Source organism: Syngnathus acus, chromosome 14, assembly GCF_901709675.1.
Source record: "Syngnathus acus chromosome 14, fSynAcu1.2, whole genome shotgun sequence".
NCBI classification, from domain to species: Eukaryota; Metazoa; Chordata; class Actinopteri; order Syngnathiformes; family Syngnathidae; genus Syngnathus; species Syngnathus acus.
The window spans coordinates 6,561,089-6,588,419 of NC_051099.1; the positions used below are offsets into that span (position 1 = coordinate 6,561,089).

General features: G+C 43.7%; 2 protein-coding genes across 6 annotated transcripts in view; one reads left to right on the top strand and one right to left on the bottom strand.

Moving 5' to 3' along the window:
• gng8 (guanine nucleotide binding protein (G protein), gamma 8) overlaps positions 1-27,331 on the top strand; it is a 757,718-nt gene that overhangs the window by 325,910 nt on the left and 404,477 nt on the right. The window lies entirely within an intron of this gene.
• LOC119133297 (glutamate receptor 3) lies at positions 841-26,725 on the bottom strand. Of its 5 annotated transcripts, none has more exons than XM_037268960.1 (16): positions 26,344-26,725; positions 25,383-25,541; positions 21,423-21,662; positions 16,239-16,426; positions 13,834-13,887; positions 13,575-13,736; positions 13,328-13,495; positions 13,144-13,248; positions 11,464-11,571; positions 9,975-10,181; positions 9,035-9,408; positions 7,783-7,981; positions 5,333-5,580; positions 4,353-4,467; positions 1,062-1,311; positions 841-979 (listed from the first exon to the last, which is right to left on the bottom strand). In XM_037268960.1, the coding sequence occupies exons 1-15, from the start codon at positions 26,423-26,425 to the stop codon at positions 1,066-1,068; spliced, it is 2,655 nt and encodes an 884-aa protein (XP_037124855.1). In that variant the 5' UTR covers positions 26,426-26,725; the 3' UTR covers positions 841-979; positions 1,062-1,065. The 5 variants fall into 5 exon arrangements, with proteins under 5 accessions (XP_037124855.1, XP_037124852.1, XP_037124856.1 ...); XM_037268957.1 differs by lacking the exon at positions 4,353-4,467 and adding an exon at positions 2,292-2,406 and having other exon boundaries at positions 26,344-26,523; XM_037268959.1 differs by lacking the exons at positions 841-979; positions 1,062-1,311 and adding an exon at positions 2,305-2,406 and having other exon boundaries at positions 26,344-26,523.

Below are 27,331 nucleotides of genomic sequence, written 5' to 3' on the forward strand. Positions count from 1 at the left end.
ACCATCAACACACCCTCCCCAAACACACACACACACACACACACACACACACACACACACACACACACACACACACACACACACACACACACACACACACACACACTCCTCACATGCCCACCTGACCTTTTTTTGCCCTCCCTTGGCCACCCCAATGAAAGATTTCTAGCCCCGCCACTGTACACAGAATGACCTCCACCTAAAACAAGCCCAAATATTCAAAGAAACTACCCCAAATTCTTCATTCACATGTGTACAAAGTGTAAACCCAGTTAACCATTTTGGAATATCACGTCAGGAATCAACTCAAATTCTCTTCAAAGTACTGCATGGCACTAAGTGAACCCCAAAGTTTTGGCAGTTGGAGTAAATGCAGTCCTTTAGCTTTCCATTCACTTATGAAAAATAATACCAGGGAGGATGTCCTTGTTAGGACACAGAAAAAAAATCTTAAACCTTACTTGACGCTAGTCTTCAATATAATGACACTAAAAAGTCTTAATAGTAAAACAGGAGAATGACTTCACCAAATATAACAGTTATACAACGTAAAATTTCACCACAAAATATGTCAGCGGTCACCAACATGGTGTGCCACCTCTAAAAATTCAGTAGCTCACCAGTCATGGAACATTGTGATTTCCTAGGAATGTTGTCATTTGAAAATGCTCACACTAACAACATCGGGATCTTGTCTTCATCTCGCATATAAAAGTCAACATCTCCAACGTTCCGCTCTTGATTCCACACGTTTAATTTCAAGTGAGTGTCAATTGCCCCGATGCAGAATGCTCCGTAAGGCACTACGAGAGGAAAGGGAACCCCGAGAAGTCCTGCGGCGTCACGGCCGTGTGTTGTTTTTTTTCTTTTTTGTGACGGGCCTCGCAAAACGCCTCCCATCGTCCGGCACGGCGATGGAGTGTCAAGGTCACGCACACACGGTGGTCCCGGATGGGAATTTGGCACCTTTTAGTTTGCTCTGCAAAACACAAAAACATACGCATTAAGTTTGAAAACCACATTTTGAAAAATGCTAATCGACGATTGGTGGCCATACGTACCCTTTTAGATTTTTACACTCTCCGTCCCGTACACATTGTAGCCTTCACGGTACGTGGCAAAATTCTGGCTGTTCACCGGAGGGGCTGGTTTAAAATGTTGGGCGTTCTTTGCCAGTTTGAGTCTTTTGGTCTCTTGCCGAGACTTGTAGCAAAACTCTATGAGCGCCACGGTCATAGCCAGGCCCAGCCCCCCCACCAGAATATAGAAGACTCCTGCCACATTGCTCAGGCTTAGTGCACTTGTCTTGTCCTGGGGGAGGTAAAGACCACCATTAAGGCTTTTTTTTTTGGGAAGCGGCGAGGCGAGGCTGCAAAGCATTCTGTCACACGCTAGCCGACTCTGACTAAAGCCCCTTCCGGAGGCCGATTAAGTAACAACTAGGAAGGTGAATGCAGACAAGTGGTAACTAACGGCTGCTTTATTCTAAAAGGAAGGCGGTCGTGGTCGTACAGGTCTACATGTGAAACCCTCATTGAACCCTCAAACTTACTCCATTTTGCTGCTATTAAACGCCAAACAATAATATTGAAAGCAATTTATGTGAGTTTCCCTATTTTCAATGTTAAACTGCGCTGCGCTTATTTAAAAAAAAGTGCACTTATTTCATTGCAACTAAAGCTGTGATGTGATTATTTTAATAATGTGAATAATTTTGGTGACAGTGCAAATATGAGCCTAAAACTTTCTAATGTTATTCCAACTTGTAGCTGCAACATGACTTGTCTCATTAATTGGAGAAAGTAAGAGCCGTCATCACACCTTTCAGTTGTTTCTTACTGAGCGTATTCAATTGGTCATGACTTTTTACTGAGACCATCCCGCGAGAAACTTGACTCTTAAGACACCCCTTCCAGGTGAAAGTGGCATTCAAAAGTCAGTTTGTGAGAAAACAAGTCGGTAAATTGAGCTAGCAAACACCAATAAATTCCATTTCAATAGCAGCCTGGATGATTAAATAGCAGCAGGATGGTTTCATTCCAACGTTGCTTGATGGCATGAGTTCAAAAAAAGCCCCGCGGCGTGATCATGCTGTAACTGGACCGAGGAATCGTCAACTTGGACATGCATGAATCATGATCATCCACTACGTAATTGTGTGCAGGGTGAGGTCGATGTACAAATGTTTCCTGGTGAAGTTGCAGCTACGATGTCAGAGATGCAGATATGAGCGACTAGGCCACAATGCACTGTTTGGGGCAATCAGCATAAAAAGACCTGCAGCGACTGACCTTACTTCCCGAGTCCTTGGTTCCACATTCACCTTTATCGTACCACCATTTGTTTTTCAGCTTGTCTAAGATGCCTTGTTCACTGAGTTTCAATACGGCAAGGTTTACTGGAGTTCTTCACGTGGGAAATAACATAAATAACATTTGATTATGTTATTTTATGTTATTCAACTTTGTCAACTACTTGATACTGTGCAAAGCGATCACAAGTAGGGTGCTGGCCAAGACATGACAGATAGCAAGCGACACTAGATCGAGAAATAAAACGTCAGTACGCAGCTTACGAATGACCTGAGCCTCTATTTCAACCCGTAGCGTGCCAGACCCTACCCGTGTCGCTCCGAGTAATCGGCACACACTGACCACAGGGCTAACGTTTGCAGAGTGAGGAAGCGGCGCCTGCTGCTGCTGTCGTTTGGCTTCTGCACAAATTACATGTTCTTTTAAAGTAGACGACTCTTTATTGCTGCGAACGAGCTGGATCAAATGGGAACCCTTTGTTGGCTAACAAATAAAGCTCTTGTAGGTTAATGACAAAATGGAAAGGGTGTGACAACTATACATTAAACATTTGAGATACTGGACCTACGATGCGCTCCAAAAACATGCTTGGTAGGCCGATTGAGCACTCCGAATTGTCCCTAGGTGTGAGTGCGAGTGCGGATGGTTGTTTGTCTCTGTGTGCCCTGCGATTGGCTGGCAACCGGTTCAGGGTGTCCCCCGCCTACTGCCCAATGACGGCTGGGATAGGCGCGACCCCCGTGGGGACTAAGCGGTACAGAAAATGGATGGATGGAGATATATATATATATGTGTATATATATATATATATATATATATATAAATAAATAACATACTATGTGTATATATATATACACACGTGTGTGTGTGTGTGTGTATATATATATATATATGTACACGCACACTATATATGTATAAATATATTTATGTACAGTATATGTGTGTGTGTGTGTGTATATACTATATATATATAGTAAGTGTATATGTATCCGTATATGTATAATTGTACGTATATGTATACTACATCCCTAGACATTAGTATAAGTGACAGCTATTACTATACTGCAAGTACGTAGAGTGAAATGGGCGTCACAAATGTGTGTGTCCGAGCGACCGATGGAGGCGAGAGGAGACGGCTCGTTTGAATCGTCCCCCTCGTGAGTATCCGTGTCCCGCTCAGCCGGGAAAGAGAGGATGACTCGGCTCGTCTCCTCTTTCACAATTGAATTCTGCTGCAAGCTGAAAGAAAGGAAGTGAGTGGCACAGATGGATGCACGCTCTGACGATTGTGTACATTGTAGCAATGGAAATTTCCAGAAGAAAGTACTGTAAAAAGTTCAAAGCTGTCGGGGCATTTGTTGTTTATTTGTCAGTATCGGTGCACAATCATTTTGACAAGTTTCAATTTTGATATGTGCCACTTCATGGCGTAAAGTATGTCAAAATGATTGTTGCAAACAAGGATACACAAACAACAAATTGCCGCTTCCAACTTTTAAACAGTACTGCTCTCCGACAAAGAAAGGAATAAAGAAGAAACTAGACAGGGTTGTGATGGTGTAAGAGACACAAACGAGGCCCCTGGTAACATCTTGTAGTGCTCCGCCACACGGGGGTGACCATTGAGAGACCGACGGAACGTTATTGGTCTCGTTAGAATTCTCACGTTTGCCTGTGATGCTTCATCCCCTCAAGACAACGCTGTTCCCTGAGCCTACACTATAGCGCCCACCAGGGGGCGCACGTTTAAGGCTTTTGAATAGCCAACCTTAATGAAGCTTTCACGTTGGCATGTGGTTAGAAAAAAGCAGGCATTCCAAATGCTTCTTCCCGTCTTTCCTAGCCACACGCCAAACATGTCTCATCTTGGGAAATTAATTGTACTTTATTAGCCAAGGAAAGGGTTCCTGTTTGATCTCAGCGGCAGAAAATAAAGAGTGAGAATCATATTCATCTCGGCCAAAGTTGACTTTGAAGTGACGTCAGCCTTGCCGATTACTCCGTTTTAGGACACCCGACTTTGGTGACATTGAGGCTGACCTTAGAGTCACCTCCCCCGCTGCCGCACTCTCCTTTGTCGTACCACCATTTGTTTTTCAATTTGTCCAAGAGGCCTTGCTCATTCAGTTTTAACACTGCCAGGTTAACAGCATTTCTTGAAACGATAAAACATAACTTGTAAGAAAAGGAACAGGTCCGTGAGAAATCTAATAGCGGGAATAGTCATAGTAGTCGTGTTGGAAAATTCAGTAGGGGAGCACGGAAGGGACAAATTGGTGGAGAATTTGCACTTGTGTGGAAAGGTAAGAGGCATTTTGACATCCATACTTAGAGAGGTGGCGTGGAGAGTCACATTCTTTGTACGTACACGACTCACAGAAAGTTAGGGTGCAGGATGAACCTTCATTTTAAGCTTCTCTAAACTTTTCAATGCATGTTTGATGTTTCAGTGTTGTTGCGTAACTTGGCCACAAAGATTTTTTTTTTTTTTAATTATGTGCAGAAATGAATGTGGTTGACCAGTCTTGACCTGCTGTGAGTTTTGTTGGACGCATGCATTCAAAGCTTTGGAGTTAGCCTAAAATCGGTTTTAATGCATTTCAGGTTCCTTTTGAAATTTCACCCGAAAGCCCAACCTCCCTAACTTTCCATGAGTCGTGTAAAGTGTGCGGGATGGGGACGACCGTTGTTTGATTAGCAGAAAGAAAGAAAAAAAACAAAAAAACATTCAACATGCTGCTCAACATTCAGAAACTAGACTTGCATATGCACAAATAAAGAGAGATCATTTAGAGGTCAATTAGGAAGCAATGGCACACACAAAAAAACTAGTGGGGAGACCAATGAAAGATGGCAAACAAAAAAAATCAGCAAGAAATTGTAAGGAGCGAGAGACAGACAAAACATGAGATGGAAAAGACTCGTGAAGGGAAAGAGAATGAAGGAGTGTGACAAGGTGACATCAGGGTGGCTGGAATACTATAACAAGATGGAGCGCATTGTTATACTATCCCACCCACCCTAATGCGGAGCCTTTGGGTGTGGCCACGCCGTAGCCTTTCGAATCGAGGTTGCCGCCCACTTTCATGGTGTCGCACGGCTTCCGCTGCTCTATGTACTCATTCATGGTGGACTCCAGGAGAAAGGCAAACTTGCCCTTTGACTTTCGTACCCGAGACACCCCGTCAGGTGTCGTCTTGGCAAACACCGACGGCTCCGCCGATTTCATGTACGACCACATTTTCTCATAAACGGCTATTTTGGAGCGCTGCGTTTGGAGGGAAAGAGACACAAAACAGAGTTAGCTGATGTACAAGTGGTGTGAATATTCCGACCCAGTCGTGCGTAGCGCTTATCTGCCCCCTTGTAATGACGTTAATTAGTCCAGTTAGTTCAGCCTTTAAGCCAAGCGGCGAGGCGGAGCCAGCGCGGGCCTTGCGCCAGAAGCCCGAGGTCGGGCAATCTGGCGGCGCAGTAGAGATAAATAACAGCCATGTTTCTACTCGGGAGTCACCTCGTCCTTGTCTGATCCCACCAGCATCTCACAGCTGGGAGGCACAAACAATTGAATACATCCAAAGTCATATGACTTGCAAAAATTGCAGATGACAATGCTCATTTTATGTTTTGAGCACTGCCGGTAACGTTAGCACTGTTGCTAGCACCAAAACAACAGGTGAGGTGTTCTAAATACGCCTATTCACGCATATTGTGTTTGTACTTAGGCCAAAGCTAGTTGTGCTTTGGCGCCACCTTCTAGCACCTTGATGCTATTGTGGCGTGAATAGAGGAGCTTAATTTCAGAGATGTAGTGCTTTGGCGCCACCTTTTAGCATCTTGGTGCTAATGAACGATGGTGGTGTGAATAGAGGAGCGCCATTTCAGACAAAGGTAGTGCTTTGGCACCAACTTTTGGCATCTTGGTGCTAATGAATTATGATGAAGTGAATAAAGGAGCTTCATTTCAGACTAACGTAGACAAAAGCAATTTAATTGTCATCTGTCTCTTGCCGTCATTGGATAACATTCTGCTCCACGTGGCGTGGTGCTGAATTAAAATGGAGATAATGTGACCTTCTGTTTGACTCGAGTGAAGAAGTGCCTCAGAGGAAAACTTTTCATTAGCTTCTAAATGTCTTCAAGAGGTAGTTTGTCACCGAGCGCCATAACCAAAAGGCAGACAGGCAGAAAAACGACTCCGACTCTCTGGAGCATTTTTTCTTTTTTTTACAAGTCGGGGAGAACTGAGGGGACATCATAAAATAATTAAGCTCTTTTGTTTCTGTTTGTTATTCGGCGCATATTGAAAGAACGTGCGAGCGTGACGCTCACCACGGGAACATAAATAATTCAGTGCAAACCGAACAGGTTGCAAGCTCGGGCTATACGATGTGAATCATTCTTGACATATGCGCAAGTTTCCATCATCGCAGCGGCCATATGCTTTTCATATGACAGTAACAGCTGATGACAGTTCTGATGACATTATTTTCCCTAGTACATGAAGATGAATGCTTGTCAGCATCATCATTATTATTATTATTATTATTATTTTTTATTTTTTATTTTTTTAATATTTACTTTTATTATTATTATTATTATTTTATTATTATTGCTTCTAAGGCATCATATCTAAAAAATGCACATTACTAAATATATTAACTAAATACCTTATTGGATGTACTTTTATTTCAAATTCAATATAACAGCATATCATACAGAGAAATGCTGTCAGCAACACACTTATAAAACTGTAAATCATGTTCCCGAAACAAATCCCAAAATAATTCCGAAAGATTCTGCGAAGGATTTTGAAGATAAAGAAGCATTTATGCGATGATTCACCGGAAAGCCTGTCAGATATTCCTCCTCCTCAAATATGACGTAGATCATGGCATGCACTAAATAAATGTTTTGGATTGCTTCTGAATATTTCTGCTTTTATTGATCCAATGTTCCAGCTATTTGTAAAAACATAATTGTTAGTTTTAAATTTCAGGACCGATTGTACGATTTCAACAATTATCTCAGAGAGCGTCCTTATCCGATTGAGAATATAAACATTTTTAGTCTTTCATTTGGGGCTCTTTTGCATCGTTAGAATAACATTCAGTGCATTGTCGGAAGTGCTAGTTTAATTTGTAATAACCTCGTCTCGTGTATTTTTAATTGCCTAGCGAGGCGTGGCGCACTAATTGGATTCGTTACACCAGGATGAAAAAAGACTAAAGATTATCATCTCCGTAAAAAACGGAATATTCAATAAAGCACTTGTATTGGATCTCATTAGATTTTTCGAACGTTAGATTAGTCCTGGTGTGTGCAACAAAATAGCTAGCGAGCTACAATCTTGATGGAAAATCTATGCGACACCGAGCGCCACTTTAGAAGTTCCGTGCAGGAAATGTAATCTCCAAATTATTGATCACACATCTTGCTTTACGGGATGCAAGTCGGTACGTCGACTCACCCTAAAGAACTCCTTTGTGGAGCCTGAATCTAACGTCCCGTAGGCGATTTCCGTTTGCTTGGCCAGGTCCTCGGCACTCTCGATGGGAGAAACCATTCTCTCCACGGTGAGGAAAGCCGCCAGGTTGGCCGTGTAGGAGGAGATGATGATGAGGGTGAAGAACCACCACACTCCCCCGACTATGCGGCCCGAGAGTGACCTGGCGGGAGGAAGCAAAGCGGACGGGAGACGTAAGAGCAGCGAGACACGGCCGTGTTGCACGTCAACTCCTTTTAAAGGGGACGTCCGCTCAAAATTTTAGTCGAAACACGGTATTCTGATTAATATTGCGGGATTATCAATTAAGCAGCATCTTGGGAGTTGGGGGGGGCGGCCATTTTGCCACTTGCTGTCTATTGAAAACGACATCACAGTGGCTAAGGGGCTAACGTCACGTGGCCAAACCCGGAAAACAGGTGAGCCGTGATTGGTCGTTACCTGAATCCTGAAGGCTCGGGTTAGGGTTAATTAGCCAGTGGTGACTTGGCTTAAGCGCTATTCATTTGCAGTCTGGACACAGCCGCTGCTCTGGATGGAGGGAGAATCAATAGCACTACAAAAGCTTGCGAAATTTGTCGCTAGTCATTCTAGAGGAAGGAAAAGGTGTCAGAGTTGCTTCACGCATGTCTAGCTGCGGCCCTGGTCGTCATGGTAACATTCACTCTTTTTATCGTCTGAATAATCCAGCTGCGGTCTTCGAGAATCCTTGCAGAAGAGGTCAGGGAGATATGCATGGAGCCGTGGATGGAGTGCCTGACTCGGATGGCAGACACTTGAAAGCGCTTGATCGGTACAAGGCGCCGATGGCTTTTCATTTCCACATGAAATGTGTTATATGCACCAAGTTGATGACCGTAAAATGGGACATGCAGCAAAAACACGGTAGCCCTCCAAGAGTCACGACGAATTAGGAGAGGGGGGGAGCGGCGGGGACTTTGCAATGAAAAATGAGCCCTGTGCATTTTACAGCCCTCAGCATGGTGAATACAAGTTAGTTTGTGGAGGCGGGGCATGGCAGCTCGGAATCCGACGGAGGCGCGGAGACGGAGGTTATGACCGGGTTTAGTAAGGCGTGAAGTTAGTAGTGAGGTGGGGGTGGAGGCGCAGCCCAAAATAACCTATATGCACCATGGCCGGATGGAGATGTATGTAACGGGACTCTAAAATGCAAAGAGATGATGAGAGGCGGCGGAGAGGGAAGGCGACAACCAACCTTGGCGAGATATCGCATCCTTGCTGCATGAAGGCACCCAGCGAGAACCACAGGCTATTAAAAATGCCAAAGTCGTTGGGCGGGTCGGGGGGGCTCTGAGGGTCTTTGGCCTCATCGTTCTCATCCAGATGCCACTCGTAAGGACTGAAGCGGCTCACCAGGAACAGCACCACGCTCACGCCGATATAGGCGAACACTATACACATCCAAATCTCATAGGCCAGCGGGTCCAGGAAGGAAAAGACGCCGGGCTTGGACTTTTGAGGCTTCTTTATCATAATGGAGATGCCCAAGCTCATAAAGGGCTTGGAGAAGTCTATCACTTCTTCTCGTACCAACGTTATAGTGAGAGGAGCCACTGCTATGTCAGCTCTCTGTGGAAGCGGGAACAGGTACAATACACGTTAGCGTAAACGATATGACACACCACCCTTTGCTATTAAGCGCGCCCGGAGTGGCTAATCGGGACGGCCGGGCCACTAATTAACTAATTTCCATAAGTTACATAAAGCCCAGACAGTGGGTGCCACCAAGTCACGATAATTTCATACTAAAAGTGACTTTAATTGGCTTTAATATCAACGTATGCAAAAAGCAGTTTGGAGAATTGTGGGAGCTTAGAGTAGTCTGCAAAACATCATCTCTCTCGGTAAAGATGAGTCACCAGCATTTGTGTTGGTTGCCGTCTTTGTCTCCCTTCGACTCCGCATTATGAATCAAGTAAGAGACTTGCAAGACAGCCGCGGAGGAGCTTATGTGGGCAGTCCTTGAAATGTGAATCAGCGTCACCTCTACTCGACCTCCCCCACCCCCGCCCTTGGCAATCGCGCAAAAACACATTTTACACAAAGCTAATTTAGTTGTATGAACAAATGTTCATTGTCATAAATACATGGTCATTTTTGAAAAATGGAATCAAGAACAATAAACCGATACTCACCCCATAAACCAGTTCACCCACCATCCCGTTCCACGTCTTGGTCTCTGGATCTCTGGCTCCGTATTTCCCATCCGGAACTACCGACAGCTTATATCTGATCCCCACGTGCTTTGCAATTTCAGTCGCTAAATCGACACAGTAGCCTTCATATCGGTCATTCCCGTCCAGCTGCATATAGTTTTTCTTGTACATCACATATGGCGCTTCCTGTTAATCAGAAACAGTTTGAGTTGATGGCAAAGAGATCACACGGGTTTTGGACCTTAGCGGTCACAACACAGAGGCATGCAGGCGTGATGCAGGGGGGCGAGCGGTGGACAACAATCAGACAGCATCATGGGGCGGGGAGAGGGTGGGGGGGCAACACACATCCAAAAAAATAAGCGGGCCGCTGCTGCAGTAAACAGACCAAGAGTAGCGCACAAAGCAGGAAATCAGGGCTCCCTCATACGAAGCTCGCACTAAAGCTACGACTTTGGGGTGGGGGGGGTTCTGCTTGCGTGCGTTGTATCAGCATGGCACATGGGGCGGGGAAAAGGGGGGGGGGGACTGAACAGAGCATTTTTCCAGTTCATAAAGTAAACGTCAGTGACAGAGGAGGCATTGACCCAAGTGGCGATATCGATAGAGACGTCGTAATTTGTCAATCGGCGTCGGACAAAAGTATTCTTGAAGGAAATGACGTTGCATTTAGTTCTATGTGAATCCCCGGAGGTCCCTCTTCGGCACTATTCATCTACGTCCGTGTTGGTTTCATCAAATCGGGTTTTAGACAGAATTTAAATCATGGCATGTCAGAAAGAAACTTGAGATGACTGTGATTTCAAAAAAATGAAATAGTAAAAACTGTACAAAGAGACAAACAGTGAGGGAAATAATGCTTTGACGTTTGACAGTGTGACTTTTTGAGTTCTGAATTTGCCTAGCATGCAAACATAATAGACAAAGTCAGAAGTGAGACAAGGCCGTGATTTTAAATGTAAGATAAGGCGCACCTTATTTTACATTTAAAGAGGCCTGATGATTCCACACCAGAACTACTTTTACGTACTGAACTCGGAGAACTTGAGGTCCAATAAGCAACCAAGGGCAGGGTGGCCTTTGGTTGCTTATGTCCTCTGAAGCCGGCCGGCCGCTCGGAGGCTCTGTCACTGAGCGCTTTACTCGGTGAGACGGAAACACCGTTACTTACGTACGCGCCCAAAGCCACCGGGCTCAATTGTTATGGTTACCAATGCCGTTATTGTGATGTCACTACTACAACAGCCCACTGGAATATAACAAAACCAAAATGCTTTGACACCCACACGGATACAGTTGAAACACTCTTTACGAGCAAGTCGACTGTTTCAACATGTAGTGAGTGGATGGAAAGCAACTCAAAAGAAAATAGTTCTAGCCTCCCAGGACAGATTGCAACAATGGACACCTTGACCTTGAGTGGCAGAAATCTTGAGGTGAAACATTTAAAACCTGCTTGAGAGTGTACCATAATAGTAGTGACCACAATTGTTCGGTTTTCCACAGAAGACGACTCGTTGGTGACCTGCTGATCCATTATAAATACAAATTTTTCATATTCGTTCCAGTAGCCGATCTGGAAAAAAAACAACACAGATGGTGGCAGTTGTTACGAGACGGATGTACTTGGGGGACAAAAATATTCTCATTTTTTTTGTAGATAGCGTTTTGCTAATATGCTAATTACGGTGATACAATTGTTATGGCTGGCACAATATGTTATGTAGCTTCACCTGGCCCTGACTTCAGCTGAGTAGGAGGACGCTATTTGCGGCTCTGCAAATCTTCTCTTACATAACCAGAAAGCAGCATGGGTTGACAAAGACAAACTTCATCTTTTTCACATACTGTACTCTTCAAGAGGTTGAGGCGGTTGCTTTGTAGGGGATCGTTTCTGTTTTTGTGTAACCTCCTCAGACAGTAAAATGGATATTTTTGATTTTTTTTTTAAGATGGCGACTTAGTTAGCGCTCATGATAATTCTGATTTGGTAAAAATCCACAGTCCTGGCATCATGTAAATGATAAAAAATACAGTTTTATATTAGCCATAAAGATTCAAATATCTTAAACGACAAGGTCCAACCAAGTTTGAGCTAAATATAACATATAAAAAACAAATGTTCAGACTCTTGGAGCCAGTTACAAAATGTAAATTAATACTCAATTCGTACACTTTAGAAGCATAAATTGGAGACTTGCATCTTACCTGGTCGTTGACGTGCAAGTTCTGAAGTCCGCTGAGATGTTTAAAAACATTTTTATGTCCGTACACATACAACATATAGTGATGAAAATTGGCTAAATCACTCAAATAACGGTCCCCTTTTGTTCACTTTTAATGGAATACAGGAGATTCCAGTATCCAGCTTTCATAGCCCTTCCTTGTTTTTGTAGATAGAGACAGCTTTTTCTCATTGAGCTGCAGACTAAAAATATGAATAAGTATAATCGAAAACTGATGACAAACCAAGTTCAAGTTCTTTAAGCGACACACAACATGTCCTTGTCCTATCAGACGTCAACGACATACAGTGTCGAGCCGCTGGCACAGTCGACATCTGGCTGTTTGTCACAGTCTCGCCGACAAGAAAAGAAGTGACAGTTATTGCTTTGTTCAAATCCAAAGTAAATGTTGGCCACGCGTGCACGCAGCAGATTGAACAAACTCCTCAAGGATACTGAGGACAAAAGAGACGAGAGACTGATATGCTGCCCGAGTGCCGGTCTATTGCGTGTAGTCGCATTCTAATGGCGCATTTGGTGGCGACAGATGAACACAATGACAGGATACTGAGTCCTTTGAAAGGAGAGGTCAAGCATCTTATTAAAAGTCCAGATGGACCTGCATGCTCACAGAGCTGGCTTTTTAACACGTATATGTCACAGCGCATTGTTGACCGCTGCTCGCTTTAGTGATTTGTCTTCAGTTTGCCACTTTGCCATATGTTAGCAACCATGTGCATGCTAGCTAGAAATTACACATCATTATGGGCCCACAGCTTGTTAGCATGCTATAGGTGTAAAGAATTTCTGTTGGGGCCAAAAACCTAACAAGCCCAGTAAATATTTCATTGGGATTATTTTGCCAGTTGAGAATATAATTTATGAATTTGTGACTTGGTGTCATGGGCTAACAACTGACATACCTTCCTCGGGCCTCCTGACTTCATTTCGTACACATCGATTGTGTAGTTAGCTCTTCGCCCGAATGTGTCAAACTGGATGTTTCCGGTCATGCCTTGAACTTGGACCTGGTAGGCACAACAGGCGTTAGCGGATGTGACATTAGGAACACAAGCACATTGGAACTCCATTTGTGAATGTGCCCACCATTTTCAGAGCTCGCTCTATGTCAATGCCTTGACTCCAAGGCACGGCAGGATTAGCGAGGCAGTCGCCCGCGCTTCCCCTACGGGACACGTCCACACGCTGGCGGCGAAGGTAGCGGAAGGCCTCCGAGATGATGAGAATGGCGTCATGGGTCAGTGCCGATGTGTACTGCGACACACAAAAAACCCACCAGATAGTTATTTTAAAGGTTTTTTTTAAGACAAAAGACTCAGTGGGTCTCATCGACCTTCAGTGGAGTGTTTTTAGCTTCTGGGAATTCTCGTTCATCAAGACGCTCCCAGCGTTGGAGGAACTGCTGCACAATGGCGCTTTCCGGGTTGATGATCTGGAAGCCTGTGATGTTGGCTCCACCAGAAAAGACCCTGTCCAAGCTCATGTTGGAAAAACCCTGGAGGTCAAAAACCGGAGTAAGCCGCAAAGTACATATCAGATAATAGCATCATGTCGTTTCATCTCCAGTCGATTCTTCTGGATCACTTTCTCACCAGGTTGGCGAGTATGTAGTGGTATCCTCGGGTGTTTTTGCCCGCAATCACCACCTACAAGGAAGAAATATTCAGTGAGTCACAGGCGGAAGATTGAACAACAAAGACCTTTTTGGGTTTTAGAACGCAGTCAGAAAGGAGAAAATGGGAGTAAGAAGTGACATTTGCAGCGGAACTCGTGAGCGCACTCCAACATGCTTGCGTGTGTGCGGGAGACACACAGAGGCGAGACGCCACGATGACACCGCCTGCTCCTTTCCATTAACTTCAACAAGTGAAATAAGGTCAAGGCTGCAGCAAAACTGCCCTCTCGCACTGCTTCCTCTCTGCAGTGGCCGCCCCCCCCAAACCACCCTCCCCCCCTTTGTCACTGCCTCCTAATTAGCACCAAAAGTAAACTTCTTCAACGGGCAAACCATCCTTTCATAGTGTGACTGTGTCGGGTTTTCCGTAACAGAGCAGCAAGCTTAAAAATGGCATTGTGGAGGTGGCGAGTTCTTTTTTTTTTTCCGTTCTGTGTACACCCCCACAAAGCACACAGTCAGGCAATCATTTCTACTGCAGTGTATTTCGGAGCATGTACACAAATTACTCTTATTCACATACGGTAGCTTTAATTTTAAGTCTAAAATAGCTTGTCTTCTATAAGTGGATTTATTCTGAGGGGGGGAGGGGCAAGTGGCCATAACAAATATTTTTAGGATCCTGATGCTCTAGTTTGACGCTCCCCTGGGATTTGTGCTTTCTGCAAGTGCTTGATAACGTCAGAAAGATGCTGGAGGCCAGTGGGACGCTCACAGAGGGGGGTTAAAAAAAAAAATCCTTATGAAACAGACTTCCACAGCAGACGTGGACCAGAACAAACACAAACACCTGCTGCCTGACCTTGAAACACATCTGCATGTTCATTGAAATGGTTCTCTGAAATTTGAAAACATGGTAGATCTCTCCATCCATCCAAGAAGAGAGAGAGTGAGTAAGCTTCAGCTTGGCATTGACTCTCCATCATCCTGTGTGAACGAGCAGGTTTGCTCGGTCCCATTTGAAGTCGGGGCGCAGTCAGAATATTCCCAACGGGCTCACGTCTAATTACGCAGAATGTTTAGCGCCGAGCTGGATGTGCGCCCAAGTTTCTTCAATCGGATTTGCCTCCCTAGCCACTGATGGAAAATTCTCTTTGTTTCTCCGACACACTGTCGGCTAGCTTCTTCACATCTCCACTGTCTGATTTTGGTCCCTTTTCACCAGTCGGCTAATTATTTCTATTGTACCTAAAAAAAGTCAACTGCCAAAAACAAAGACCTTGCTTGTATCTGTTATTTATCTGGATGCTGATATGAATCATTTAGCATAGCCTGAGGGTCGAAACTGCTCTTTGACATGCACGTTAGTCATCACCTCATATTGTTCAGCTTTTTTTTTTTTTTTTTTTTTACCACAGATGCTCCTCAGCATCTACCTCAGCCGTCATTGAGAATAACGAAAAATGTCGCAATTATGAATAGTTCAAAACAGCAGTTGGCGCCAGATGAAAAGCCTCGGGGGTTCGGCTAGCTGCAAAATAAATAAAGTAAAGAAGGAGGTCAAAGAGCCTGAAATCAAATCGTTGACGGATAGAGCTCCGCCATCTTGTTCAAGCTGGCAGATGCAGAGCGATTGAAGAGTCGCATCGGCATGCTTTAATGAAGAGCCAAGAATCACGTGCGTAACGGTTGCTTTCTGACGCCGCCGTGATCTCGGCTGTTTGCTCACTCCAGCCTTTGTAAGCGATCTTCCCTCTGGCTAGGAGGAGAGGCTATTTATAGTAGGCTCATTGTTGTTCCCGTTCTGGGACAGTGTGTCCTACTTACATTTAGAGCCAATATCACATTAAAGCAAGTGTTGATGTCACAGCTCCGAGAAGGAATTGTTCTTCTCGGACCGAGGAACGGTGAGCCTCTTTGGAGGGCACGCTCGCTCGGCTGTCGGATGATGCTTTACGAGGCTTTGTATTGCCAGCGGGGCCACTTGCTGCACTTATGCGTTAGCTTGTTTACCCGCCTGAAGCACGGTTGACTTCAAACAAGAGGCTACAATAATAATAATAATAATAATGATGTTAATAATAATAAGGAAAGAAAAGTCATAATAATAATGATGAAATATAATAAGAATTAAAATAATAAATATAAAATAATACAAAATTACTAAAATAATGAAAAATAAAATAATAATAAGGAAACAAAAATAATAATAATGATGAAATGTAATAAAAATTAAAATAAATATAAAATGAGAATACAAAAATACTAAAACTAATGAACAATAAAATAATAATAATAATGATAATAACAAACTTGCAAACGCTTCAAAACTGTCCTCCAAACGATGCAGAACGAGTAGCAAAATAGCAGAAAGAATCACACCTGCTCAAGAATGGAGTTGATCCGGTTCACCTCGCAGTCGACGAGAAAGCGTTTCTCCTGCCGGCGGTCCATCTCCTCAATGATGCGCCGATACTCGGTGGGGTCCACGATGTTCCCCACCGAGCGAGCTGTCACCTGCCAGTTGTTAGCTACAGCCGACTCCATGATGGCCTGGAGGATGGCAAAACCTGCGGGATTAACGCACAAGAGCATTTAGCTTCAACGACCGTTCTCTCACTATGTATAATATGAGTCCTTATCTGTTAAAACCTTTAAACCAATCAATCAAAGGTGAAGTTTAATACTGTATCTCTATTAAAGCAGAATTTATGACAGAGCTAATCTGATTGGTCGGTGCTGGTGTACCTAAAAAAAGTGGCAGCAGAGTCTCTAATCTGCAGTCAAAATGCGGAGCTGAAGAATCGCCATAGTAAGCACAACAGGTGAACAGTAAGTGAGAGGCAGATTTACTTTGTAGCGCTTGGTGGGATTGAGTGGGAGGAATCAGGTGAGTCATGTAGAATCAAGAGCTGCTCTTAATCTCGCTCAGCGGCAACGTTAAGTTCACAGAGGCGCTTCAAGAATCATGTCAGCAGTCACATCAGGTCACTGCACATTTTGTGAAATATTCACTTCGTGCTTGTGCGGTTTCCAAATCGGTCTTGTTAGGTTCGTCTAACTCTTACTGGTATTTATGAATACAGAGCATTGTATTTTACGTGTGGGTCAAAGGAATACGATCGTTACAAATGGTGACTGATTGACTGGAAGCAAGTAGGTCAGTGCCACATGCCTGAAGCCATGGACCTTTAAAAAAAAAAAAAAGTAGTCCACATCAATTTTGTCAAAATGCTGGGAAAGAAATGTGACACTAAAATTAGAATTGGAAGCATTAACTCTCTCATTAAAGTTTCTACAATACTCAAAATCTCCCTAAAGTGCTATTCTTGCTTTGACTCATTCACTGCCATTGACGGCTACAGACGTCAAAGCTCCGTTTTAACTGAAGTAGAAGATTCAGTATAAGATTCCAAATGTGGCGCATGTGTGACTCAATCATCCCACTCTGTCAAAACGACAACATCTGAATGGATATCATCCCCAAAGGCTCGCTGCTGCATTGTGAATGAAAGCTCTCTGCGAAAGCGGCCACAGCCTCCATTCGGCCCATCTCGACGACTCACATCAGACGGCTAATGTGCATTGATCCAAAAGAATATACGTGTGCACAGTTAAAGCAAGCAGCTAGTCGCTAGTGGCCCTCCCTGATGGATGCGTCGGCTGAGCCGTTCCCAATAAGCCATCAGAGCACGGGGGTGACATGATGGCTGGTGACCTTCAAAGTCGTGCATTAAGCAAGCGGCTCTCCAGTCAGATGTGGCCTTTAAAGACAAGTGCATCTCCACCGGGCGCCGCCGTATCGGCCACTCGGGAGGCTCAGGAGCGCCCACATGGTAGACTCTCGGGGTTTTGTGGATAAGACGCAGCTGATGGCCCCAAACTGCTCCTCAGTCTGACATCGTTCAAGCAGGTCAAACAATAAAATGTACCAAAATGTGAATCGTTAACGCCAGCAGACAAGTGGAATGAATCGACTCGGTTATATTGAACAGAGTCTTTTTGGACCACTTTGTAAACAGATGGCCTCATTTTATAAGCAACAGCAGGCAGGACGACCATCAAGGACATTTCACCGATTCAATTATTCGGAGCTGCCCTGTAAAATAATGCATGGTCGAAATGGAACGTAGTGAGTTGCTGGCGAGCTCTCCCGCAAAGTCTGTAAGCTTATCGACGACAACTGTCGGCTCTAGAAATATCCCAACTGGTAAACAGAATTTTTTTCAAGCCGCTAAAATACTACTTTTTTTGCAGTTAGTGAGAGACCATGCATTAATGCTTAACCATGTCCTCGGAGGACATTCATGTGTGCAATTAGCCTAAAAAGGCAAACTCCCAATGCGGATAACGGCAGCTTTCTATTCCAAATTAGAGCGAGTGCAGCGCCACCCCCTGCCACTCCCGCCCGCACCCCCAAAGCGATCATTTGTTATCTAACAGCCGCCGAGTGCTTATTTGCTCACAACATGTTGAGCATTCGCACCTCTGCGTGCTTCCTGTTTGCGAAGCCGTCGTGTGATCATTGTCAACTTGCAAAATTCAAACGGACAAAGAGAGGCGGCTAACAAGCAAAGCGCTCTTTTCAAACGTGATGCGGCCTTTTTTTCCGCTCGCTCTCATCCTTTCTTTTCTTAATAAACAACATTTTCTCTCGGGGGGCTGAGCAGGGAAGCGCATGTCACATCAGTCTCTTTCATAATGCATAAAGACGTCTGGCTGTAATGGCTTTTTGTTATCCTGAAAGCAATAGTCCTGAAATAGATGAGGGGAGAGAGTAAACTGAGCCGAGCGGGACGGCAGAGCGGGCCTTTTATAGTCACCTGCTTTCTTAAAGCGCCGAGGTTGGTGCACATTCTGATACGAGGAGCTAAAAAATAAAAAAAATAAAACCAACGGGGTGGATTTGACAGCATGGCTGACAATGCCCCGGCACACAAGCTTTTGCTGACTCTTCTGTTCCTTCCTCGCTTCACTCGCCGCCTCCATAGAAGAAAACGCAACTGCTAAGACGCCAAACAACCAGCCAAGAGATGGAAACAATTGACCCGAATTGCTGTCTTGCTCTTGGCCTCTGCTCAACTGAAGCAGCAGGAGGGAAAATACTAGCGGAATTAAACCGGGGCTCTATAATATAGAAATAGGCTTCTGTATATATATATATATATATATATATGTATATATATATATATATATGTATGTGTGTGTGTGTGTGTGTGTGTGTGTGTGTGTGTGTGGTACTCAGTCGTATCATGCATAAGTGCACAGACCCCAGGCTAGGCTCGATGGCACTTTAAATGCATGAACCTCAACCGACTATTCTGCTGATCTTGCAGAAAAAAAAAAGAAAAGAATATCTTCTCGTCTTCCAACCTCTAATAGGCGTCGAGATATGCGAGTGACCCGAGGCCCAACTTGGCAGCCTCGTGTAAATGGTCCCCACAGATCATCACACAGCCTCCAGCGGGAATTTCCTTTCGCCAGGGTGTAGAAATGATAACGGTGGTTTTATCGTGAAGCTGCCAACACGTCATCTTTTTTTTTTTCTTTTTTCACTTTTATACTTGTCAAGTACATTGCGGTAAAGCCTTTCATCTAAAAAAAATAAATATCCGGCCCCTTGAAACTGTATTACAGCAGAGCGAGTTCATTCTTCGCTGGGTGCATTAGGAACTGTCCAAGGTCCTGAAGTTCAAAACTGCACAACAACTTACTGAAGCAAAATAAATGAAAACAACCGTGCCAGTGCTAGTTTGCGTTTTGTTACGCACGTTGCTGCAAATACATGGATTTGTGTGTTTTGTCTTCACACAATAAATCCAAATTTTGTGTAAATAAGCAGATGGTCAAAAAAAAAAGCTAATTGAAAGCACACATCATTTATTACATGCAAGAAAAAGGCCCAGTTATGTCTTTGTAGTTGGGACCACTTGAAAAGCACCAGTGTGCCTCTCGACTGCGCCGTCACACTTTTGTCCTCCTTTTACGCTACGATGGTTATGAGCCCTAAAAGAGCCCTTGAAGAGGGAAAAAAGAGGCTCTTGAAACCGAACACAGGCCCCCAATATTCTAACCTGGCATAAAAACACAAGATGAAATCTCATTGATGTGTCCTATTGAAGGTGCTTTAAAGCATGGAACAGCTGCTTTGAGGCAATCTTACTTTTTGTTTATGAGCTCGCTAGCCTGACTGTAGAGTGTGGCTCTTTAGCAGCGGGCAGTTAAGCAGATGTTTTCTTTGAGATCAACGTTGAATAAAAAGTCTCTCGGATCTTTCAATCCGAGCTATCGCCGTTTGATGGAGAGGGGCGGGAAAGTGTCGCGTGAAATTTTACACAAAGTTCCGACTGTTTGCGAAAACATGAACGTGATTGGATGAATGAGTGTCTGAATGTGATTGGATGGAAAGAGTCAAGGGGGTGTGGCCAGTGCAGGGAAGCAAATGTTTATATTTTTCCTGTCTCAATGACATAAAAAAAATGCTATTAGGCATTTATTAGGATTTTATTTTCAGCGAAATAAAAGTGCTCTTTATGATTTTGGATTGAGTACAATTTGCAGTAATCAGCCAAGCGTTAATAAAGCTGGCAAGGTCTGACTCGAGTGGGCAGCTGGTGAAGAGCAGATGTTGCCCGGATCGAGAGGTCTTTTTTGCCGGCAGGCTGTTAGAGGAGGACGTTTCAAAGCCGCTAGCGGATGACGTCACACTGCAGCAGATAAACGTGCAACGCTTCCTTCTGCTTTTTTTTTTTTTTTTTTTTTTATGACATTGCTGTCTCGAGGAGGCAGGCTGGCTACCTTTTCTCCTTTTGTCTCATCAAATGCAGATTTTGAAGGTGGTTAAACCTTCAGAGCAATATTTTTGCAAGTCATTTTATGGAGTGTGACAAAGTCCACTTGACTTCAATGAGGACCGATTCTGATTTAATAATGCTCCTCATTTTCAATTTAAGACGCGCTCTGGTGATTTTTATTGATTGATTGAAATAGAAAAAGGGGCTAACGTGCCTCTCGGTAAACACAAGCTGCGGGGAATGTGGGAATCCGTTTTAAGCTGCCGTGTTTACACTGCGTCTCGCTGCGGATGGTCAGGAGCCGCGTGGTGATGCGCTTTTAAGAAGGATGATTGCACTCGGGGGAGGTTACGCACTCCTCGATCATTTTGTCACCGTCTCACCGGCGGCCTAATTAGAAGCTTCTGCAATCTGCCACCGAAAGGTGTCGGCCAGCTCGTTGAAACAAAACGTCCCCGCCCACCCTAATTTGACATGATCTTTCAGATGGGTTTGAACATGACTCAGCTTTATGTGGGCAGAAACTGAATTTTTTTTTTTTTTAAAAGAGATTCTTCCATTCTGCTGATATGACCAAATATTGCATGAGTGAACAGATGATGAGACGCCCACCTGAAAGAGAAATATGTAAAGCGAGGCGGGGGAGGCGATGGAAAAAGAAGTGCTCTTGTCCTAGAAATGCTCCGTCGGTTTAAAAAGACTTGGAACGTGCACTCGTGAACGCGCTGGCATATTTAGAAGCAGAAGGTGCAGGCTGAAAAGAAGCTCTTACCTCTATCGGTGTCGTAAAGGTAGACAAACTTCTCCCACTTGTAATGGTCCAGCAGACTAAGAACGGCTCCTCGCAAGCCGGGCCTCATCTGGATAACAAACTGCGCGTCGGCGTCGATGGGGAAGCTGGGTGTGATGAAGGAGGTGTGCAGCGCCCCGCAGAAGGAGGTCAGAGTGTTCATGGACTTCCTGTCGTAGAAGCCGAAGATAGCGTAGACCCCTCGGGAGAACTGAGAGCAGACTGGGGATGCAGAGGGAGACTAGCGTCACTGTGTCCATTCTCATTCCTTACAAATATTACAGGATAAGTGCCAAAAAATGGATAGAATATAAATAATTAATTATTCCTCCACCAAGATAATTGGTGGGTTGTTTGCTCCCCTTGGTTCTAATGCCCTAGACTTGTCCTTGGGCTTCTTGTAATCAGCTAAGCTAATGGGGAACACACACACACATCCAATCCTCTGCTGTATGCAGGTTCATGTAAACGGACTCCAGCTGTAAATACTGAGCCAAACACACAAGGACTAAAAAGATGCAAGCTATCGTTTTTTTTTTTTTTTCTTCAAAATAATAGCGACCGCCCTCGTTTTAGTCCAGAGAGGCAAACGCTCTGATTTTCCTGAACATCAAACAGACAATTCTTGAAGTGAAGTCACAGCACTTGCTATTCAGGTCATGATGCAAGCGGAAAATTAAATATATCCATAGAACAGCTCTCGGGCCATAAATCATCCAATTGGACATGGTGCGAAAGTTTTTGTCCAGGCAGTCCTTCTCCTGTGGGAACAATACAACGATGAAGCATAGCCTACTAAAAGCGAAACGTCTCATTTGTTTTATCACCTTAAGGAGGTAGAGCTTTTTTTTTTCTCCTCTTTTTTTTGTAGGACGTTTCACACTGAGATGGTAGGTGAGGTGAGAGGATTGAAGTGTCTTGCACAAAAAGTGACAAAAGCAGCTCCATTTTGTGAATGTGTAAATTTCCGATCATTGCATTTGATAACATCAGCCTATGTTTATGTAAAGGTTTGGTTCGAACCAAAGAAAAACGAACATATAGAGGAGACGGCTACAGCGGGGGGCGGTTGAGGTTGTTGACCCGCCCAAAGGAGGAAAGAAGGAGACAGACGGTACTTGTCCTACCTTGTCAGGGTCGGTTAGAGAGGACACAGCTGCTGTCCCAAAATGGCCGTCTTACAAATGATGAGGTCAAAGACCGCATCTATTATTGTACAAGCAGAAGGTCTAACGCAAGGCTGTGATAAATAATAAAGTGATGGACGTTGACCTCTTTTTATTTTTTTACGCTAAGGTTTGCCGAGATTTGTTCTGACCCAAATGTATCATTGCGGGATTATTTGAGAAACGGAAAATCTACAGCGAGGCCACAGTGACAAGGCCTGTTTGCTGTTAGAGGCTTGCAGGGGAGAGTCGACTTTATTATTTCGCCGCAGCAAAGTGAAAAGGCTGCTAACACTCCACCTACGCCGACTTTCCATGCACAGCAAAACAATTATCCAAGGACCGCTACAGCGAGAGGCAGAGGAATGAGGCTGTAAAGTGTTAGGTTCTGCACAAGACACAGAAAATGGAACATGGAAGTGATTATTATTCAAATTAATTGTCGCAAAGAATTTGCTTGGAAAACAGCTCAGTATGTATTACAAATGAACAATCAGAAACACTGAAAGGAGATGCTTCTCTCAAAACAATAACAAAACTAACGATTATTTTGATTATCGATTAATTAATTAATTAATCAGGGAATCTGACAGTTTTGAATGGAAAAAAATGCATGAAAAAAATACCTAATCTATTCGATTATCAAAAATAATTCTCGATTCATTTGATAATCGATCAGACATCGATTAATCGATTAAAGCATTATCATTTTATTTTTATTTGATTATTATTTGACTATGTTGTCGATTAATCTGGGAATCTGACAATTTTGAATGAAAAAAAATGCAGGAAATAACACCTAATCTATTCGATTATCAAAAATAATTCTCGATTAATTTGATAATCGATTAGATGTTAGATGTAATCGATTAATCATTGCGCCGCTGAAGGATTATCTTTTTATTTTAAGCCAATTTAAAAGTCACACTCATTTTAACTTCCCATTGGCTAAAGCTGCACAAAAACGTATGTAAATATTTTCAATTTGAATCAGTGAGTCATTAATCCCATGGCATCATCGCCTTCCCCCGTGTCCTTGAATAATCTCAGGTCGCATTGGGATTAGATGAACAAAAGCAGGCCTTTGTGAAACCGCTGCGTCACTGCCGTGCGACTTGTCACAAGTCATCACTGTTGCTCTGCTGCAGCCTCGACACGTGAGCACATTCTGATGCCCGGGATGAGAGATGAACGCATCCAGCGGCTCGGCCCCGGCCGATCAAATTTAGCCGCAGCAAAACGCATTTTACAGCTTTACGCCACACATTGCCGATGTGCTGACTGAGCCAGAGCTCTTAGGCAGCAAATAAAATATATTTTTGAATGGATTTTGCACTCGTCATCAGTCAAGTGGATGTCATGCAATGCAAATCTCTCCTTTGATGAATAGAATGGTCTGAAATATTGTATAACATGTTTGGGATCAAGCTTGGGGGCCATCTTGTCATCTTGGGGCAGGTCATGCAAGTTGACAGGATTCTAGTTGTGATTTTTTTAACCAGACATGACTTTGGGTAAGACCCTCTCTCCAAGGGCTCGCAAAACCAGATGAATCAAATATGTATATACGGCGCAACCGTTAATCAAATTCAGCTACTGGTGCTTAACGTCCAATCAATATATCCTGCAACCTCGCATGAGCCAAAATCGGAGTTCTCTCGGATCTCAGTGACAGCTTCCTGTTTGCTCTTATATATCGTCACTAGATTCATTTGTTTCGTGTGTGTTAATCTTTTTTACGATGCACGCAACAATTGAATTGATTTTTCCACTAGGGAACAAAGTGGCACACACACACACACACACACTGAACGCAGGCCTCCATCTATTGATCCAAAATGCCAATAACACACATTCGCCATGAGGGATTCGCATCCAGTCATCATCATGTGACCCAGCGAGAGGAAAGCATCGGTTTATTTATTCCATTCCATTCGAAATCAAAGCTCGCCGCCACTCCGCTCGTTGACGCCATATTGACAAAAGAGCAAGTTTGGCAGACGACACATACAATCAGAAAGAAAGATTTCTCAGTCATCTTGGCACGTTATTATGAAAAGCGACGACGTGAGCCGGGGCAAAGCTCGGGAATGACTAACCTATCACTCTGGGCAAAATAGAAATGTGTCAAAATAATCAGCACTTTGGCTTGCTGCATAAACACCCGGCAGGCGAGCGGGACATTATGCAACCCTCATGACTCAAATAAGAAATATATTTAGTTTGCTGCATTTGTCAAACTGTCTGACAGGTGTGCATGATTAAATTCTCACTGGTCTTTTATAAATTGGCAAATGTTTAGCTTGCATTTTTTTTTCCGTCCTCTCTCGCTGCTGTTAATCCTCTTGATTATGTTGTCTTCATTTGAATTAATAAACTAACGGGAAAACTTTCTATCTTATAGATTGGCCAAATTTCAACCTTATTTTACTCTCTATGGTTATTTAAAGAACTTAAATTTGAGCTTTTTTTGGGGGTGTTTATTGCTTTAGCAGCCGCTCACTGCGACTGCACTTTGTACCTTGTGAGTCGTTTCAAGCAAACACATCTCGTCACCAGGCAACTGAGTGCAAGTGGATGCAAGAGCAGAAATTGCATTTGGTATTAAAAGTAAGCTGAGGGAGAGACGAAGATACAGCATATTAGTGTCTAATTATCAGGAGGAAGAGTAACCAAACACATAATTTCATGCTGAGCCTTGACAATGTGACATCTGCCTATACAAAAAAAGCCGGAGGGAAGGCCGCTTCGTAATCGGTTGCGTTCGACTACTCACAGGCGTGTGTGACGGAGAAGCTGTTAGACGACTCCAGGTTGTCGACGTTATAGTTGAGGTGGAAAGGTTTCTCCGTGGCATTCTGGTTCGTGTTGTACAGCTGCACTGCAAACCTGAAGGCGCTGTGCTCCTGCACTGTGGAGCGCATAAAAAGTCCACCTGCAAGTCACATGAGAATGTTTCACATATTATGCAAGATGAATTTGAGGTTGAATAAGACTCATTTTCTTTTGTTTTCTTTTCTTTTTTATTTTTACAAATGTGCAGCAGTTTACTGGATATTTAAGTTGTAATATCACCAATCACCACTAGATGGCAGACAGGTCTTAGTTTACACTACACTAAAAGATGAGAAATCCTAATTTGGAATGAAAAGCAGGACAAAATACCTCAATGTTATCTAAATTTTAGGTGAGTTGATTTTTGTGGAAGAATGTACAAAATGAGTTCTTGCACTGAATGTCGGTTTCCTGTTTTGTGCCGTTGCTGTTATGCAAGAGAGCCCTTTGCGCTGGAAAATAAATTACAGTAGGCTATGTGGTTATATTTTTTTTATTTGCTTTAAACTCTTCCTTGTTGGGTTAGGGTTATTAAAATGGCATTTTTGGTTAGAAAGTGTGTGATCCCATATGACCCCACGCCCCCCCTGCAGTTACGTTGCCCATCAGTTCTTCCTCCTCACCCCAAAAATGTGCCTGGGTGATCGACTACTATGTGCGACCAGTCCCGGGTAACTCAGCTCTCACCCAAAGTCAGCTGGGATGGGCTCCAGCTCACCCAAATTCCTAATGAAGACCAGCATGATCAAAATTCTATTTTGTACAAATCATATTTACGAGTAGTTTCTGAGCTCATTGTTTCTCCAATTTATTAATTAACCAAACATGTTGGCTCACTTTCAAGTGAACTTAGTTACAGGCTGCGCACACTTAATTAATACAATTAATATAAGCGAACTTACCGATGTTGATTTGGTTTGGAAAGCCAGCCATTGAATCTCCACACAAGCACAACAAAAGTATCGCCGCTATGCCCGGCCACATTTTTTCTAGCTGTGTGGTGAAAGCAACTCCTGGTGATGGAGGAGCAAAGAGCACGCTCAAGCCTGGTCGAAGGGGGGGGGGAATCCACAAGCGGTACGTGATGGGGCTTGTGTGCACACGAAGAATGTGCGCGCCCGCTCCAATGCGTCCTGCAAACCTCGTAAACCCAAAGACAGCGTGTTCTGCACAAAAGAAAGATGCTGATGCTGATGGAGGAGCAGGAAGAAAAGGGCACTGTGAGCTCCTGTTTGGTGGATAAGGAGAGCACCAATGGACTGCTGAGACGCAGGGAGGGAGAGAGAGGGAGAGAGAGAGAGAAAACAGAAAGAGGGGGCTCAAACTTGTGTTTGTCGACGATGAATTTCAAGCTCAGCCTCAGTTGCTGCAGTGTGCGGGCGCGCGTGTGCTTCCGATGACTGTCTTCCAATCCAGTGCTAATAAATCTTTATTGAGCCAATTCACATGTTTTAAATTGTGGGAAAAAAATTGGAGCGACAGCGATTCATACCATTCCTAAATAATGCATTTTCATTATAGAATGTAAATTAGAGCAACTCCATTCATCTGTGCTGTAACCGATGTGATTACATTTTATACACGTGATTAATGGTTAAGGATAAACACTCTTGTTATATAATTCAGTGCGCTTTATTCGATTATTGCTTATACCCACGTTGCTGGATAGTCCATTAGACGAAGAGAGTAATACAATATCAATTGCACCCAGAGTGTGATTTGCAGGAGAAGCCATTAGGCATGACTACAGACATCGCAGCAGACAAAATACCACCACAGCAAAACGACAGCCAATAGCCATTTGTCATGTGAACTTCGCCTCCTTTTATATATGGCGATCGCTTGCTATAATCCGCAGAATTACCCAAGTTGTGAGCCCGAGGGAGTGCA

Excerpts from the sequence above, each read along its gene's own strand:
- LOC119133297 (XM_037268960.1), bottom strand. The coding sequence starts at position 26,425 with ATGTGGCCGGGCATAGCGGCGATACTTTTGTTGTGCTTGTGTGGAGAT. Across the intron at positions 21,663-25,382 it reads CTTCTCCGTCACACACGCCT|TCTGCTCTCAGTTCTCCCGA; the intron begins GTGAGTAGTCGA and ends CTGCATCCCCAG. Across the intron at positions 4,468-5,332 it reads CCCAAAGGCTCCGCATTAGG|AAATGCTGTTAACCTGGCAG; the intron begins GTGGGTGGGATA and ends TATCGTTTCAAG.